At 40.2% G+C, this 19,912-nt stretch overlaps 1 protein-coding gene across 2 annotated transcripts in view; it reads left to right on the plus strand.

Moving 5' to 3' along the window:
• Positions 1–19,912, plus strand: part of ZFYVE9 (zinc finger FYVE-type containing 9) — a 112,572-nt gene that overhangs the window by 27,147 nt on the left and 65,513 nt on the right. For both annotated transcript variants that reach the window (XM_037498951.2, XM_037498952.2), the window contains exons 2-4: positions 4,588–4,689; positions 16,156–16,261; positions 16,863–18,958. In XM_037498951.2, the coding sequence (XP_037354848.1) occupies positions 16,192–16,261; positions 16,863–18,958 (2,166 nt within the window). In that variant the 5' untranslated portion in view covers positions 4,588–4,689; positions 16,156–16,191. The remainder of the gene's footprint in view (positions 1–4,587; positions 4,690–16,155; positions 16,262–16,862; positions 18,959–19,912) is intronic.

Genomic DNA, 19,912 nt, shown 5'->3' on the forward strand with positions numbered 1-19,912 from the left:
ATCATAGTGTATTTGTGCTTCTACCCTATTTGTTTTTTCCCCTCCTTTCCCCTCCTCTATTTCACTATTTTACATCAAACCAACAGTTAACTTATTTCACATCTTTTTAATTATTTCCTTAAGATAAATCTCTAAAAGGGTAGTTATGTCAAAGAAGTTGTGTTTATACAATAATAATAAAATTTCCCAGTTATTTAAGTCTTTGTCACTTTTTTCTTTTCCACTAGGAAATTTCTTTTTTGTTTGTTTCTTGTATTTGTTTATCATTCCTCCTACAACATACACATTTGGCTTGTTTCTTCATGTGACATTTGTCCAGCACTGTGTAATATGCCCTGGGTTACAGGGAATGAAGATGTAGCTCTTGTTCTCAAGAACTCACAGTCCAGTGGGGGAGATAGATAGGCATGTAGACAGTGTAATTCATTTGGTAAGTGCTGCCATTAGTAGGGAGAGATACGTGACATGAGTAGAGGGTGACTCTTCTAAAACAACCTGTGGAGAATTAGGAGAGGCTTCCCAGGTAGATCTGGCAGTGAGTTTTAGGTTGAATGTTGAGTAATTTCAAGTTAGCTAGGCAGAGAGCTAGCAAGGGTATCCAGCATAGGCATACAATGTGCAGTCATAGAGAATTGAGATTAAACATCTCCCAAGAAATACTGATAGGGCCTCCCTGGTGGCGCAGCGGTTGAGTGCAGAGTTGCGAAGCTGCCCGCGGCCTCTGCGGCGCCGGTTCGATCCCCGGCTGTTCCCCGGCCACCAGAGGAGGGTCCCACATGGCGCGCAGACCTCTCCTGCCGCCCGCTGCTCCCCTCAGCAGTGACCTTCGGTCCTTCTGCCTGCTCTGCTCCCCGCTCTGGCTCTGGTGAATTCTCTCACCCTCCCGCACTTCTGACTGTACCCAGTGCATGTATAAACAAAACAAACAAACAAACAAATAAATAAATAAAACATGCCTCTATTAAAAAAAAAAAAATACTGATAGTTTTTTCTCCCCCCAAGGATTTATGCATACAAGAGCTGGGGTGTAGGCCAGGGTTGCGGGGTGGTGGGGTGAGAAGATTCACCAGAGACAGAGTGGGGAGCAGAACAGGCAGATTGACTGAAATACACTGCTGAGGGGAGCAGCGGGTGAGACAGGAGAGGTCTGCTGTGTCATGTGGGTCAAATCGAACTCCTGCTGCAGTGGCTGCTGATATCTTTGTAGTGCTGAGACTTAACCCCTTGTGCCACCACGGAGGCCCAATACTGATAGTTTGATATGATTGGAGCTTTGGGAAGGAGTGGGAGAACAGGTAGAAAAGAGGCAGAGGCCAAGTTCCAAAAGGATCTGTATATCATGCCCCTTTGGGGGCATGATAAAAGGATGAATAAAAAGGGTTTCCTGCTTTGGATTAGTGGGATCCAGCAGCTTTAAAGAGTGAGATTATCATGTGATGTGAAAAGTGTTATAGACATAAATGTATTTATGGAAACATAGAGAAGTAAGCTATTAATTCCACATTGGGAGGTGCCATTGGGCATATTATGGAAGGGATTCTGAGAAATTCTTTGTTTTTTATTTCCTGTTTATCTTGTTCTATATTTGACATTTTATAGTATATTTTATGCTCTATATCTATCCATTTGCTTCTTTATTTCTTTCTAAAAGCAATTCCATAATGCCAAAAGATGATGGAAAGACCATTAATGTAAGGCAGTGATTTTAGGTAAAAGCATTAGATTACTGTGTCTCATCTGGAAATCTCGTTCTCTGTGTGAAGTGTTTATCTCTAGCTCACTAAACTATTTCTTAATTTAATTATTAAGACAAACAATTTCAAGGCCATTTTGAAGAAAGAATGCAGTGCTATATTCAATTATATGTCAGTTCTCAAAGACAAGAATGGACACGAGGGCAGATTGAAACACACACACATACACACACATGTGTTTTCTTTCTTCCTTGAAACCCCACTCAAATGATAATAAACAATGGAAGAGATAATAGTGGATGACTGATTTCAGCAAATGGAAAAAATAAAGAAAGTTCTTAGAATTGAAGCAGTAGTAAAACACTCGCTTGCTGAGGGGCATGTGATGAGAAAATCCACTACCCAGAAAGAACCGTAGAGACTTGTGATATGGAAGCTCTCTCAAGACTTGGGTGAGGTGTGGTGCTGAAAACAGATTGGTGGGAAGTCTGTTCAAGGAGTGGTTAGTTTTGCAGTTATTCTGATTTATCTTATGTTGTTATTACCCTGCCTTATCTTGATGGTGACCAGAGGTTTTCTTTGGAAAAATTGAATTATGAAAGCTTTGAATTGAGGCATCCAGGCACATCAGAAGGTAGAGATTGATTAAGGAAAATGTAAAGTCATAAATGTAAAATTGAGACCAGTCACCATGTTGTGTGATTTCTCCCTACATTTTTTTTTTGTTTATTTGTTTATTTATTTATTTATGCAAGAGCTGGGGTACAGATTAGAGATGCAGGGAGTGAGAGGATTCACCAGAGACAATGGGAAACAGAACAGGCAGATTGACCAAAATACACTGCTGAGGGAAGTGGCGGGGGGGGGGGGGGGGGGGGGGGGGGGGGGGCTCGAACTCGTACTGCAGAGGCTGAGGATTGCATCATAGTGTGGTGCTTAACCCCTTGTGCCACCAGGGAGGCCTTCCCTACCTATATTTAATTGGAATGGGAAATGAATGGAATAGATAGAAAGCTGGACTTAATCAGGATTGAGGCTTTGCCAGTTGAAGCTAGATGGTCAAAGGACATAATTCTGGAAGGAAAACCTAACATGTTTAGGATAGTTTCATAATAATATTCAACTTGCCACTCACACTAAAACATGCACATTCACACATGCAAACACACTCGCACAGGCTTTGACTTTGAGTCTGTGGAGTTAATTTTGTTTAAAAAATATTCAACTGGGGCCTCCCCTGGTGGCTCAGCGGTTGAGCGCTGGGCTGCGAGGCTGCCTGCAGCCTCTGCAGTGCCGGTTCGTTCCCCGGCCACCAGTGAGGGTCCCACAAAAAAAAAAAAAAAAAAAAAAAAAAAAAAAAAAAAAATTCAACTGGCTATGTGTTAGAGGGAAGACCTTACTTTTGACTCATTATCATTTTGATTTTGGTACTTCTACCCTTAAAACCCTGTCATACTTCCGATATGATTTAGTCCTCTATTTGACAGATGTGGTTTTTTTTCTTTTTTTAATTGTTATTGATGTACCATTGTTTTACACCCTCGCTAGTGTTTTGACAGTATGGGATATCCCCCCACTGGGGTAGTCACCATAGCACTCCCATTACCAAGGCACCCGTGTTCCTCCACTGTAGTCCATGGCATCAGCAGTTCTTCTCACTTGGAGAATATAGAATATGCATATTTTTTTCAAGTTCTCAAGACAAGTAAATCTTTCATCAGTGATTTTTATTCCACATTTTTTTTGGTGTCTGAAAACTTGAATTTTAGACTTTTTCCTCACTCTGTGATTTTTTTTCTGAAAATGCTATGATTACATGTTAATGTGATGTGTTGATATTGTTCAGATAATATTAGACTCTTAGTTTCATTCTGATTAACTACTAGTCTTGTTCAAAGCTCAATTAGGCTTTCAAAGAATTTCAGATTATCTCTAAGCAGTTATAGAGGGATTTAAATTAGAGTACTATAACTTCATGGATGTGTATATATAGTCATATATTCAGAAGGGAATAACATTCGAGGAAGCTTTGTTTTTGCATACTCCTGATAAAAAGATTAATATTGGGTTAATAGATTTATTGCTTTTAAGAGGTGAAGGAGGACTGGAATATAACAAGAGATTCCATTTGGAGAAAAAACAGTTGTTGGTCAATAAAGATCTCAACAGGAAGATTTCTCATCTCAATTTAAGAATTCTGTATTTGTAGGAAGAAATCATACTAACAGGGCATTTTTTTTTAAAAGATTTATTTATTTATGCATACAAGAGCTGGGGTACAGGTCAGAGGTGTGGGGTGGGGGGGTGAGAGGATTCACCAGAGACAGAATAGGGAGCAGAACAGACAGATTGACCGAAGTACACTGCTGAGGGGAGCAGCGGGCAAGACAGAAGAGGTCTGCCTCGCCATGTGGGTTGCTCCCTGGCCAGCTGGGGAATTGAACTTGTGCTGCAGAGGCTGTGGGCAGCTTCATAGGTTGCACCACCAGGGAGGCCCACTAACAGGGCATTCTTGTGAAGCAACAGTTTTGTTAGGTTTGGATTCTTGGCAGGCCTATTGTATTAGGAAATAAGTATTTTTATGACTTAGCATAATTAAAATCACTGGATAGAAAGTGTTGGCTTTTGATGATTGACTTTGTGTTACCCATTGAAAAGAAAAAGTGTGTAAAAATTCTTAACTCTTTATTGATACTTGTAACTTCGGCCCTCTTGGACAAATAAGTGTGTCTGCTGCTGTGTTCCATACTGGCCAAGTCTTTGAACCTGAAGATGTAATTTGTGTTTTAAGCCCCTTAACTTCATTTGTCTGACTAGCATAGGTTTATATTAGGACAATTAAGGTTTATTACTTCAGCAAATATAACAAGCAATGTTTTTTTCCTTCCTTTAGGGTCATCAGGGCATACTGAATCAACAGGACTGGCTGGTGCAGCAAGCATCATGAGTAAGCACAGAGAAGTCTGTTCCTTATCACATGTGTAAGGGGACAAAGGTAAAAAAAATCAGTGTTCTTATTATTAGAGGTTAAATTTTAGAAAAGAGCTAAGTCTGTTAAAACTGCTTAGGTATATGTCATACTTGCTTCATTTTTGTCATTGTTTCTTTTGAAATCGAGTGTAGTTTTTCAGAAAGACCCGACTTAAATGCAGAGCAAAAGGGTATTTTAAAATTATTGTTGAATAATGTCAAAATGCTACTTTTTCCACCAGTACTTAGCTTCTCCCTTTTAGAATCAACTTCTACCTTGAGCACAGAAGGGAGTAATTTCAGCATGGATTTAGAAACAGCGCTTAGAGAATATAGTGGTATATCTACTCAATTAATGCCATTTATATTTCTTAGTCATCATGTAAGAGCAAAACAAAACTAATTTTGGGGCAAGGAATCAGTTAGAAATATGGATTCAATTACATTATTTTGTATTGTATTTTAAGGCTAGTTATAAAGAGCAATAACTTTCAGAAAACTGGAAGTATCATACTAACTCTTGAAGAGCAGAAATCATTGACTTTCCTTTTTCTTTCTTTCTTTCTTTTTTTTTTTTTTTAAGATTTATGCATACAAGAGCTGGGGTACTGGCCAGAGATGCAGGGGGTGAGAGGATCCACCAGAGACAGAGTGGGGAACAGAACAGGCAGATTGACTGAAATACACTGCTGAGGGGAGCAGCAGGCGAGACAGGAGAGGTCTGCCTCGTCATGTGGGTTTCTCCCTGGCCGGCCCAGCCCGGGATCGAACTCGTGCTGCAGAGGCTGCGGACCACCTCATAGTGCGGTGCTTAATCCTTTGCTCCACTAAGGAGGCCCTGTCATTGACTTTTTCCTGATTAGGAATCATGTTGATTATCTTCTCAAGCTTATTATTTAAGGGGTAAAAAGTGGGAGTGAGGGTAGATGATGAATGGGTGAGATTGGCAAGAAACTGATTATGCCATTCACTAATGGAGTGTTGCCTATTGTGACTGAGTTCTCTGGTTTTCCGTGTAAGCTCTGAGGATAGGGGCCTGGATCTGACTCTGTGACAGAAGACAGAGCTCCTTTTCTCTTTACTCACCAGTCTGACATTACTGGTGAGTCTGACACAGGAGTAGATTATTCAGAGTAGGATTATAACATGTATTCCAGTAATTTTTCTGTGGTTCAAATAAGAGAAGTTTGTTTACATGTTACATAACAGCAACTCTATTTTGTCCAGTGCAGGGATTCAGGTTCCTTCCACCCTAGTTCTCCACCATTCCCTAAGACAGAACTACTGAAAGTGCCAGTCGCCCAGAATACAGACCAATGCATTACTTTCTTCATGGACAAGGCTCACTACAAGAAAGACTCTCATTACTCACCAGTAATGCCCTCTTCAACAAAACCTCTGGGCCCGTAGTTGGCAAGGTATTTTTTTTTTTTTTAAAGTTTAGGGCTACATTTTTTTTTTTAAAGATTTATTTATTTATTTATACAAGCACTGGGTACAGTCAGAAGCATGGGAGGGTGAGAGAATTCACCAGAGCCAGAGAGGGGAACAGAGCAGGCAGAAGGACCGAAGCACACTGCTGAGGGGAGCAGCGGGCGGCAGGAGAGGTCTGAGCACCATGTAGGACCCTTCTCCGGTGGCCGGGGAGCAGCCGGGGATCGAACTGGCGCTGCAGAGGCTGCGGGCAGCTTCACTACCCAGCGCTCAACCACTGTGCCACCGGGGAGGCCCAGGCAAGGTATTTCTTATCCCTAGCCTGCCCATGTCTGATTGTGAGAAAGGAGTGCCCTTCTCTGCCTTACCTAGCAAAATCTTATTCTTCAGGCATCATCTCTTTAGGAAGATTTCAAACCACTGTAGCAGAGACTATGAATAGTAATGCATAATAAAGGTTATTAGCAGTAATAAATTACTGGAATATTTGTGACAGTAGCATACTCTATTCCAAATAATACACCACTGCCTAATTATTTGCATTCATTTCTAATTGGCTTCATTGCACCTAGTATATTGTCCTCCAAATCCACCAACATTTCTTTTCCCCTTCTATAGTAGCTATAGCTGGGGATATATGGTAGTTCAGTCAACCTTTTTTGCAACTTGATTTGGCTATATGACTCAGTTCGCTATAGGAATGTGAGCAGAAACTATGTATGCAACTTCTAGGCCCAAGTTTTTAGGAGATTGGTTTTACCTTTATTGTTACTTTTATTTTTAGCTCAACTTAGATACAACTATAACCTGGCTTTGACCATGTAGGTGAGAACTATAGTGTAGGTGCTAATTAAAGTGCATTTTTCGAGCTGTTACTGGTCAATGCTAAGATAAGGAATTTGGTTATTTCTTTTTTTTTTTAATTTTTTTTTATTTTTATAAGGAATTTGGTTATTTCAACTGACCTTTTTTTCTTGTGGTGAGCCTTGTCCATGAAGAAAGTAATGCATTGGTCTGTATTCTAGACGACTGGCACTTTCAGTAGTTCTGTCCTAGGGAATGGTGGAGAACTAGGGTGGAAGGAACCTGGATCCCTGCACTGGACAAAATAGAGTTGCTGTTATGTGACATGTAAACAAACTTCTCTCTTATTTGAACCACAGAAAAATTACTGGAATATATGTTATAATCCTACTCTGAATAATCTACTCCTGTGTCAGGTTGATTTGGATCCACCTCTATGTGGTCCCATAGCACCCTGTGCACATTATTTGTTAGTACCTACTACAGTGTTTTTTATATTTTATATTTTATATATATTTATATTTTATATTTTCATCTTTCCACCCTATGAAACATTGGGCACCTTAAGCCAAGGACATAGTCTCATTCATTATTGTAACCTAGTGACATGGACAGTGCCTGGCATATAGTAGTGCTCAGTAATGTCATGTATTATGTACACATGTTCACTCTAATTAGTTTATGACATAAAGAGGAAGTATCAGTCAAAGAAACATAAAAGGAACAATCCGATCTGTGGTGTAAAAGCGGGCCCCCTAAATTGAGGTTCAAGAGAGTTTGTAATAGGACTCTGGTCAATAGAATGAAAAACAAGAGGTGGAGAAGCCCTGAGCCTCTGATTAGGGCAGTGGGTATTCCTTGAAGCTGGTTTCTGTGTCATTTTGACATATCCCTATCATTCTTGGAGCACGTCCTTGCTTTCTGACACACAGTATATTCAAAACATTCTCTTTCTCTTTTTTTAAATTGAAGTACAATTCACATAATGTAAAACTCATCCTTTTAAGGTAAATATATTCTAGTTGGTGGTGAGACCTACAACCCAATTCCCAGTGGTTTTTTGGGTGCTGAGGTTTCCCCATACTAACTGGCAGTTCTCTGACTCTGGTAGGGTGTCTGAGAATTCAACTCAATTCTAGAGACAGTATTAGATTCCACAGGTAGAGGACACAATCTCCCATTATTGCTTTCTATGCCAAACACTAGCCAAATGCCCGTGGTGAGTCTTTGCTTCTGACCAACTGGCTATAGATCAGAGGTCCCCACAACCTCCTCCTCAAACTTCAGGTGCATATTGCAAGCCCCAGATTATTTGTACTGTAAATCAAATAATCAGGGCTGTAAATCAGGACACCCATCTCAGGTTCAATTGATTTGCTAGAATGACAAATAGATGCAAGGAAACCTTTTTACTCACTAGATCACAGCTATTGCAGAGGATACTAAAGAGGATACAAACCAGCAACGAGATGGAAGAGAGGCATAGGGTGAAGTATGGGAGCGCCGGGGTAAAGCAAGGAGCTTCCATGCCCTCTCCATTGACACTATTCTCCCCCCATCTTCATGTGTTCACCGCCCTGGAAGCTCTCTGAAGTCCTTTCCTCTTAGGCTTTTATAGAAGCTTCATTACATAGAAATGGGTGATGCAACCATTGACCACTGGCAGTTGAACTCTACCCTAACCTCTCTTCCCTTGCAAGAAACCAGGGTATGGAACTGGAAGTCCCACTTTCTTTTCATGTTGGTACCCTGGCAACTAGTCCTCATTATTAGGTGCTTTTCAAAAGTTACCTTCATTAATGTAACAAAATATATCTTTATCATTCATAAAGCTTTGTGGAGGAAGACCAAATATATATGAGAAATATATTTTGATCACCTGAATGACCAAATACATATATATTTTTTCCTATAAATAACAATATTGCAGGGTAGTCCAATGGTTTTTATATATTTACAGAGTCAAATAATCATAACCATGATCTAATTCCAAGACATTTTTTACCACAAAGAAAAATCTCGTATCCATAAGCAGTCGCTCCCCATTTCCATCCAATTCCCCAACCCCTGATAATTACTAACCTACTTTCTATGTCTGTGGATTTGCCTCTTCTGGATGTTTCATATAAACGGAATGATACAATAATTGACTTTTTTGTGTCTGCTTCTTTCAGTTGCCATAGTATTTCTCAGATTCATCCATGTTATAGTATATAGTAGTCCTTCATACATTTATTATCATATAATATTCCATTTTATTGACATACCATGCCATATTTTATTTAGACATTCATCAGTTGATATTTGGGTTGTTTTTACCTTTTGGCTGTTATAAATAATACTGCTTTGAGCATTCATTTATACATTTTTCTGTGAATATGTTTTCATTTCCCTTCGGTTATAAACCTAGGATTGCAGTGGCTACACCATGTGGGAACTATGTTTAACTTTTTTTTTTTTTTTTAATAGAGGCATGTTTTTATTTATTTGTTTGTTTGCTTGTTTATACATGCACTGGGTACAGTCAGAAGCGCGGGAGGGCGAGAGAATTCACCAGAGCCAGAGCAGGGAGCAGAGCAGGCAGAAGGACCAAGGTACACTGCTGAGGGGAGCAGCGGGCGGCAGGAGAGGTCTGCACGCCATGTGGGACCCTCCTCCAGTGGCCGGGGAGCAGCCGGGGATCGAACCTGTGCCGCAGAGGCCGCGGGCAGCCTCGCAACCCAGCGCTCAACCGCTGCGCCACCGGGGAGGCCCAACTTTTTTTGTTTTTAAAGATTTATATATGTATATAAGCACTGGGGTACAGCCCAGAGGCGCGGGAGCAGAACAGGCAGAAAGACTGAAATACACTACTGAAGGGAGAAGCAGGTGAGACAGGAGATTCCCACAAATCTCCGTGGCTGGCCAGGAATCGAACCCGTGCTGCAGAGGCTGTGGACAGCTTCACAGCGCTGTGCTCAATGCACTGCGCCACTGGGGAGGCCCTGTGTTTAACTTTTTTAGGACCTTTTCCCAAAGTTTCCACACTGTTTTACTCCCCCTTGACCCCAGCAGTATACAAAGGTTCATATTTCTTTACATCCTCTTCAAAATTTTTGTATTTTTTTCTCCAGATTGAAATCAACCATTTCTCCATGAAACCGTGTTCCTTTTAGGGGATAACAATACTTAGAAATTAAGTCTGGTGCTAGTTATACTTTTTTTTTTTTAAGATTTATTTATGAGTAGAAGAGCTGGGGTGCAGGCTTCAGAGGTGCGAAGGTGGGGAAGATGAGAGGGTTCACCAGAGACAGAGCAGGGAGCAGAACAGGAAGATTCACTGAAATATACTGCTGAGGGAAGCAGCGGGTAAGACAGGAGAGGTCTGCTGTGCCATGTGGGTTAGCTCCTTGGGCAGGGATCAAACTTGTGCTGCAGTGGCTGCGGATTGCTTCATAGTGCTGAAATTTAACCTTTTGCGCCACCAGGGAGGCCCAGTTATACTTATTAAATAGTGAAGAAGTGGGGGGTTGCTGTTCCACGATCCTCTGTGGCTAGAGAATATATGTACACACATATATATTTGTGTTGCTCTAAGTGTCTATATTTATTGAGGTTTCTGAGTTCACACTGATATCTCAAATTCCAAACCAGCCTTGCAGGATTCTTCTAGTTTATTCCTTTTTATATTTTACTTTTTTTTTTTTAAGGTTTATTTATGTATACAAGACCTGGGGTACAGGCCAGAGGTGTGGAGGGTGAGAGGATTCACCAGAGACAGTGTGGGGAACAGAACAGGCAGATTGACTGAAATAACACTGCTGAGGGGAGCAGCAGGCAAGTCAGGAGAGGTCTGCTGTGCTATGTGGGTTGCTCCTTGGCCGGGGATCGAACTCATGCTGCAATGGCTGTGGAGAGCTTCATAGGTTGTGTCTTAACCCCTTGCACCACCAGGGAGGCCCTATATTTTACATTTTTAGCCCCCTTCTCCAGTGGCAAAAAATGTTCATTGCCCTTTGATCTGTATTTTTGTATGTAACAATCTCCTATCACTGTTCTTCCCTGGTCCTTATACTACTCAGGCTTTTACCTGTCACCTTGTGTTGTCTTCTTCCATCTCTCTTACCCTCCTGCACATGGACCCTTCTCACCTACTTGGGCTCTGACTTCCCTTGCCAGACCAGCCCCTTCATGTGAATGCTCTCAGTCTCTTGAGTTCTGACAACCCACGCAGATTGTCCTTCAGCATAGGTAGATTTCTCACTCTGGGGGGCTCTGACACCTTATGCTGGGCCACCCGTACACAAGGACCTCTGCCACCACACTTAGGCTCTGCCTTTTCCTTACTGCACATGCCTTCTTCATCCTGCTTCCATGTCCACTCAATTTTTAATAACTTCCCTTTCAAAATTAAAAAAAAAATTGAAATAATTGTATTTGTAGGAAGTTGCGAAGAGTGGAGAGTTCCTATGTACCCATCATTTGCCCAATTTTTCTCATTGGTTGCATTTTATATAACTATAGAAATATCAAAACCAGGAAGTTGACATTGTTCAATGTGTGTATACAGTTCTCTCCAGTTTATCACATGTAGTAGCTTTGTGTAACCACCTTTGCAATGTATGGTATAGCACTCTTCTGTCACCACAGAGATTTCCCTTGAGCTACTCTGTGGGTTCCATGAGCTGGCCACTCATGGGCAACTGTGACCTATTTGCTATTTACAGATCACAGCAGAACATTCCTTGACTACCTATGGAGTATAGCTTGTATCACAAGGCAGTCCCGGGGACACCAAGGCCGCTGTTGACCTGATTATGTGACTATCTTCATGGTGGTCTTGGAATAACTCTGTCTGTGATAACATCATCAAATGTCTCTTGACACATGGTCACGATGTTCCTCTTCCCTCTCCCTTGTAAAACTTTGTCCCCCACTCCTGTCCTACCTTCTGGACCCTATTCCTCATACCATTGTTGCATGATCAGCTTTTACTGTCCTGTATGATTTCAATAAATGGTACAAGAACTGCTCAGGTAGCAAAGTCTTGCCTTGCAAACCTACTTCACAACTGTTGTGTCCACTACTCCTTTATATTAATAGTTACATGTACCCTTCTCTTCCCACTATCCAGTATTTAAAATTAATAGCATTACAAGTCATAAGAATCACTGAGTAAGCAGAGAGAGAAAGCATGTTCTGTACATAATGGGAAGACTTAATATTCTTACTCTTGAATGAGGGGTAGGGTAGGAATTCCAATTTCTGAAGGTGGTTTTTATTTTATTGTTTTTAAAAAATATTTTCCTTTTTTAAAAAAAAAGAGATTTATTTATGCATACAAGAGCCGGGGTGTAGGCCAGAGATGTCGGGGGTGAGAGGATTCACCAGAGACAGAGCAGGGAGCAGAACAGGCAGATGGACTGAAATACACTGCTGAGGGGAGCAGCAGGCGAGACAGGAGAGCTCTGCCGCACCATGTGGAATTCTCACCGGCCAGCCAGGATCGAACCCACGCTGCAGAGGCTGCACCATCAGGGAGGCCCCTGAAGATGGTTTTTATTAACTTTCTATTCTACCTTGCTCTGCTGGTGAATCTTGGGACCACTTGGGAAAATTTTTCCCCCTGCTCCTGCCTTTATGCAGAGAGCCTAGTCTGACACCCTCCAGTGAAGAAAGGTCTATAAATTTAAAGATAATAATTTTCTATCCTTCTGTCTGCATTTCAAGTCACAGGCCTGAAGGTTGCTGTCTAGTTTTTTTTTTTTTTTCTAAGATTTATTTATGCATAGCAAGAACTGGGGTACAGGCCAGAGGTGCGGGGTGGGGCGGTGAGAGGATTCACCAGAGACAGAGTGGGGGACAGAACAGGCAAATGGACTGAAACACACTGCTGAGGGGAGCAGCGGGCGAGTCAGGAGAGGTCTGCTGCGCCATGTGGGTTGCTCCCTGGCCAGAGTGGGATATATCTTCATAGTACTGCGCTACCCTTGTGCCACCAGGGAGGCCTGCTTTTTCATTTTGTTAGTGGTTTCCTTTGTTGTATAAAGCTTTTTTTCATTATTGTTTTTGATTTCCTGCCTTTGTTTTTGGTATCAAGTCCAAACAGAATCACCAAGATCAGTGTCAAGGTGTTTACTGCCTATGCTTCAGAGTTTGATGGGGACTTTCTGGTGGGGTAGGAGTTAAGCCTTAGGACTATCACCACAACAGCCTGAGTTTCATCCTGAGCCAGGGAGCTAACCCACATTTGGTGCAGCTGACCTCTTCTGTCTCACCTGCTGCTCCCCTCAGCAGAGTATTTAAGTAAATTTGCCTGTTCTACTCCCCACTCTGTCTCTGGTGAGTCTTCTCACCCCTTGATCTCTGGCCTATACTCCAGTTCTTCTATGCATAAGTAAAATAAATCTTTAAAAAAATAAAAGTTGTATGGTTTTAGGTTTTAAATCCATTTTGAGTAATTTTTTGAAAGATTATTTATACAAAAACTGGGGTATAGGCCAGATGTGCGGGAGGGTGAGAGGATTCACCTGAGACAGAGCGGGGAACAGAACAGGCAGACTGACAAAATACACTGCTGAGGGGAGCAGCAGGAGAGACAGGAGAGGTCTGCCTGCCATGTGGGCTTCTCCGCGGCTGACGGGGATAGAACTAGCACTGCAGAGGCTGCAGACAGCTTCACAGCGCTGCGCTTAACTGCCTGTGCCACCAGAGAGGCCCCATTTTGAGTAATTTTTACATAAGGTGTAAAATAGTGGGCCTGTTTCATTCATTTATATGTGACTTTCCAGTTTTCCTGACTATTATTGAAGAATCTGTTCTTTCCTCATCCTACATTCTTGTCTCTCTTGTTTTCAGTTGACCATATATGTGTGATTGTGTTTCTGGGCTCTGTATTGTGTTCTATTGATTTATATGTCTATTTTTATGATAAAATAGTAACATCCTGTTTTGGTTACTGTAGCTTTGTAATAGAGTTTTACATCTGAAAGCATGATGCCATCAACTTTGTTCTTTCTCAAGATTGCTTTGGCTATTGAGGGTCTTTTGTGTCTCCATACAAATTTTAGGATAGTTTATTTCTGTGGAAAATGCCATTGGGATTTTTTATAGAGATTGCATTGAATCTGTAATTGTTTTATGGACATTTTAACAATATTAATTCTGTTAATCTATGAGTTCAAAATACATTTCCAGGGCCTCCCCTGGTGGTGCAGCGGTTGAGCACTGGGCTGCGAAGCTGCCTGCAGCCTCTGCAGCGCCGGTTCGATCCCCAGCCCCTGGCGAGGGTCCCACATGGCACGCAGACCTCTCCTGCAGTGCCCACTGCTCCCCTCAGCAGTGTATTTTGTCAGTCTGCCTGCTCTGTTCCCCGCTCTGGCTCTGGTGAATTCTCTCACCCTCCTGTGCTTCTGACTATACCCAGTGCTTGTATAAATAAATAAATAAATCTTTAAAAAAAAAAAAGAAAAGAAAAAAGAAACAAAATACATTTCCACTTATTTGTGTTGTATTCAATTTCTTTTGTCTTACAGATTTCACTGTATAGATCTTTTACTTCCTTGGTTAAATTTACTCCTACGTATTTTATTCTTTTTGATATAATTATAAATGGGATTATTTTCTTAATTTCCCTTTATGATAATTTTTAGTATAAAAATGCAGTCAGGGGCCTCCCTAGTGGTACAATGGGTTAAGTCTCTGCACTATGAAGCTATTGGAAGCCACTGCAGCAAGAGTTTGATCCCGGGCCAGGTTGCTGACCCACATGGCGCAGCAGATTTCTCTGGTCTCTCCTGCTGCTCCCCTTGGCAGTGTATTTCAGTCAATCCACCTGTTCTGCTCTCCACTCTGTCTCTGGTGAATCCTCTCACCTCCACCCTGCACCTCTGGCCTGCACCCCAGCTCTTGTATGCATAAATAAATAAAAATAAATCTTTAAAAAATGTGATTGATTTTTATATGTTGACTTTGTATCCTGCAACTTTATTGAGTGTGATTATTCTAACAATGTTTTGGTGGAGTCTTCAGGGTTTCCAATATATAGTATCATGTCATCTGTAAATAGAGACAATTTTACTTCTTCCTTTCTGGTTCAGATGCCCTTTATTTCTTTTTTCTTGTTTTGACTAAGACATCCAGTACTATGTTTAATAAAAGTGGCAAGAATGGTCATCCTTTCTTTTTCCTGTTCTTAGAGTTGAGTATGATTATTGCTGTGGGCTTCTCATATATGACCTTCATTTTTTTGAGCTACATTCCTTCTGTACTCAGGTAGTTGAGAGGTTTTATCATGAATGGGTGTTGAATTTTGTGAAATGATTTTTCTGCATCTTATTGAAATGATCAGATAGTTTTTGTCCTTCATTTTGTTAATGTGGTGTATCACATTAATTGATTTGTAGATATTGAATCCCCCTCCCATCTTTGCATCCCTAGAATAAAGCCCACTTCATCCTGATGATCATCCTTTTAATGTATTGTTGGATTCCGTTTGCTAATACTTGTTGAAGATATTTAGATTTTTACATCTGTGTTCATTAGGCATATTGGTTGTGATTTTTCTTATCTTCTAGAGTTTTTGTCCTTTTTTGGTGTCAGGATAATGCTGGCCTCCTAAAATGAGTTTGGAATTGTTTCCTTCTCAAACTTTTGCAAGAGTTTGAGAAAGATTTGTTAATTCTTTATGTGGTAGAATTTACTAATGAAACCATCTGATCCTGGAGTTTTACTTGTTGGAAGGTTTTTAATTATTGTTCACTCTCCTTATTAGTAATTGGTCTGTTCAGATTTTTAAATTTTTTTAAAATTTTTTTTAAAGATTTATTTATTTAAGAATACAAAAATAGAGGTATAGGCCAGAGGTGCAGAGGGTGAGAGGATTCACCAGAGACAGAGTGGGGAGCAGAACAGGCAGATCCACCGAAATACACTGCAGAGGGGAGCAGCGGGCGAGTCAGGAGAGGTCTGCTACACTGTGTGGGTAGCTCCCTGGCCGGGGATCGAATTCGTGCTGCAGTGGCTGCTGATAGCTTCATAGGTTGTGCCTTAATCCCTTGTGCCACCAGGGAGGCCCCAGATTTTTTATTTCTTCATGTGTCTGTCTTGGTACACTGTGTGTTTATAGGAACTTACCCATTTCCTCTCAGTTCAATTTGTTATACAATTATTTATAGTAGTCTCCTAAAATCTTTGTATTTCTGTGGTTTCAGTTCTAACTTATCTATCTATTGTAATAGCTTAATTTGTAATACAGATTTAACCTATTCTTTAGGTTTAAACAAGTCTCTTGAGTGGTGTTTCCTTACCGATGGAGAATTATTTCCAAGCAGAAGCTTATAACCTGGACAAGGTATTAGATGAATTTGAACAAAACGAAGGTGAGAATTTGCTTCAATAATGATTGGCATGCTGCCGTTTTATTTCTACTTCTATCTACTCTTGCCTTATTATTTACATACCTTAAAATGTAGGCATTTTAAATGTATAATTTTGACAACTAGATATCTATGTAACCTACATCCCAGTCATGATATAGATTATAGTGCATTCTGTTTCCACAGAAATTTCCTTTGTTTTCTTTCCTACTCAGTTACTACATTCTCTTCACTGTTCTTATTTGTTTCTACGTTAGCATTGTCTTCTCCACCTCACCTCCCTAACCCCCTACTTTCCCAGCCAGTTCAGCCCAAGTCCTTACCCCCTGCTGATTCCTACCCACCCCCAAGTATAGCCTGGGGCCACTTAAATCATGTTACTAAATTTAGATAGAATTATTTTCTTGTTTGTAATGTTCTAAGGTATACCATTTGATATAGGCTACAGTCTAAGTATATTTTCTTATTCTTAGTCAAAAATTAGAAACCTTAATGGCCTAGGAATATTCTGTTTTCTGAGTATATTTGCAAACATAGTTGACTAACTTAGTCCTTGTAGCCTTTCCATTATTATCAGCAAACTTACTGTCATTATTTTTTTCAGATGAAACAGTTTCTCCTATCTTATTGGATACAAAGTGGAATAAGATTCTAGAACCCCCTTCTCACCTACTGTCATTTAACCCTGCACTGGCCAGTGTGAATGAATCTGCAGTTTCTAATGAGTCACAGCCACAACTGAAAGTCTTCTCCCTCGCTCATTCAACTGCTCTGACTACAGAGGGAGACGACCATTCTGCTAAAGGACAGGAATGTGGTCTGAATCCAGACATCACCACAATGTGGATTGATGAAAATGCTGTTGCAGAAGATCAGTTAATTAAGAGGAACTGTAATCGAGATGATCAATGCAGTGCTGTTGAAGTGGGAGAGAAGAAATGTGGAAACCTAGCTTGTTTGCCAGATGAGAAGAATGTTCTTGTTGTAGCTGTCATGCATAACTGTGATAAAAGGACATTACAAAGTGATTTGCAGGATTGTAATAATTACAATAGTCAATCCCTCATGGCTGCCTTTAGCTGTTCACTGGATAATGAAAAGAGACAAACTGACCAGTTCAGTTTTAGTATGAATGGATCCACTGAAAAAGATATGAACTCTGAAAAACAAATGGATCCCTTGAATAGACCAAATACAGAAGGGGATTCTGTTAAACATCTGTGTACTACTTCATCTGATAATCTAGCCTGCGTCTGTTCTCCTTCACAATTAAAGGATGGTGAAAATATAGGTAGAGACTCCTCCATATCTGTAGTCACAGGTTTAACTATTGATTCAGTAATCTCATCCCAAGGAACAGATGGATGCCCTGCTGTTAAAACCCAAGACAACTATATAGCAGATGAGGTTGTCACTGGCAAAACCAGCTCTCCAAGGACAGATCTAGGAAGTCCAAACTCTTTTTCCGACTTGAATGAGGGGATTTTGATGAAGGAAGAGCCAGCTGAGGAGACAGCAACTGAAGATTCTGTTCAATCTGGTTTACCTTTGCTTCTCAAACCAGACATGCATAATGGGTCTGCAAAGGATGATAACTGTGAACAACTTTCAGATAACTTTGTGCCCAGTGAAGGTAGAACTGATGAAAATGAAGGTTGTAAACATGAAGAAATTCTTGACACTACAGAATTTCTTAATATAACAGAGCATTTCTCTGAATCTCAGGAGATGACTAACTGGAAATTGACTAAACTAAATGAAATGAATGACAGCCAAGTAAATAAAGAAGATGAGAAATTTCTGCAGATGAATCCATCTGAGGACAATTATAATGATAGTGGAGAGTGTGGTAGAATGGCAGAAGCAGGTCTAGATTTAAAAGGAACTTGTGTGAATGAAAATGAAGGACGTAATTTCTCCACTGTTATGGCTACACCAGCAGCAGATTCTCTATCTAATTGTGATTCCTATGGAATGCAGAACCCAGTTTGTTTTGTTCCAAAGACTTTACCCTCCAAAGAAGATTCAGTAACAGAAGAAAAAGAAATAGAGGAGAGCAAGTCAGAATGCTACTCAAATATTTATGAACAGAGAGGAAATGAAGCCACAGAAGGGAGTGGGCTACTTTTAAACAGCACTGGTGACTTAATGAAGAAAAATTATTTACACAATTTCTGTAGCCAAGTTCCATCAGTGCTTGGGCAATCTTCACCCAAGATAGTAGCAAACTTACAGTCTATCAGTGTTCCTTTTGGTGGTGCAAGACCCAAGCAACCTTCTAATCTTAAACTTCAAATTCCAAAGCCATTGTCAGACCATTTACAAAATGATCTTCCTGCAAACAGTGGAAATAATATTAAAAACAAAAATGATGTCCTTGGGAAAGCAAAATTAGGGGAAAACTCAGCAACCAATGTGTGCAATGCCTCTTTGGGAAACATCTCTATTGCTGACACAAATGGGGAACATTTAGAAAGTTATGAGGCTGGGATATCCAGACCGTGCCTTGCATTAGCTCCAGATAGCCCAGATAATGATCTTAGAGCTGGTCAATTTGGAATTTCTGCCAGGAAGCCGTTTACCACTCTGGGTGAGGTGGCTCCAGTATGGGTACCGGATTCTCAGGCTCCAAACTGCATGAAATGTGAAGCCAGATTTACATTCACCAAAAGGAGGCATCATTGCAGAGCATGTGGGAAGGTAAGTTGTATGTTTCAGTTTCAAATCTGGCATGCCCATTTTGTAATGCTCTAATTTTCAATTAGAAATTGAAGGCTATATGAGGTGAACACACTTCTGGTTGAGATGACATTATAAATAGCTTTTGAAAACCCAGTTCTAGTAAATTTCTAAGTATAAAATAACCTTGCTGATTCTTAGTGTTACATAATTTTTTGGCCAAGATTTAAACTGAATCAGTTTTCTTGAAGAGATGAGAATTGAGGAAGTGTTAATTTTGTGGTTTCTATATTGAAAGATACTTGGCTAATGGAATTAGTTTGAAATCAGGAAGCTATTCTTTCTGTTTAAGGAATGCTTGTAATTTACTTCATGTTTCTTGATTCTTGAGAAATTGGATATTATGTATCTTTTAAATTTTTTTCTGTAGGGTTTTTGTCATTGTTAGACATCTAGAACTTTTTAAATACACATATTTTTGCTTGCTCCCCCATATAACTTTGTGGCAAAATAGAGTTAAAGGCTATTCCATAGTTCTTCCAGATTCTGTTACTAACATATCAGTTTACTGGTTTGTATTTTAACAAAAGCTATAAACAAGGAGAAAAGGGGATTTTGTATTTTTAAGAAGAATATAAGTTTTAGCATCAGGTTTAGATTCAGACTTCAGCTTTGTTACAACTATTACTATATAACTTTATTAAGACTTTGTTTTCTAATCAAAACAACATCTAAACATTAAAACAAAGTAATGATTTTCATTGAACTGCTGTGAAGATTGAGATTATAGATGTAAGTGCTCAGTAATTAATCTCTACTTCCCTTCTTACCTGATTTATTTGTCTGTGTATTAATTCACATGCTTTCCTCTTCAAGGAATAGAGGGATTCAGTGACTTAGACAAAAATAACATCTGTTTCACATAACATGAAGCATGAAGATAGAGACTAGGTTATATCTGGGTACAGAATCAGA

The sequence above is a fragment of the Talpa occidentalis genome, unplaced genomic scaffold (genome assembly GCF_014898055.3).
Source record: "Talpa occidentalis isolate TD23 unplaced genomic scaffold, MPIMG_talOcc4v2.1 talOcc4.9, whole genome shotgun sequence".
In the NCBI taxonomy this organism is placed as follows: Eukaryota; Metazoa; Chordata; class Mammalia; order Eulipotyphla; family Talpidae; genus Talpa; species Talpa occidentalis.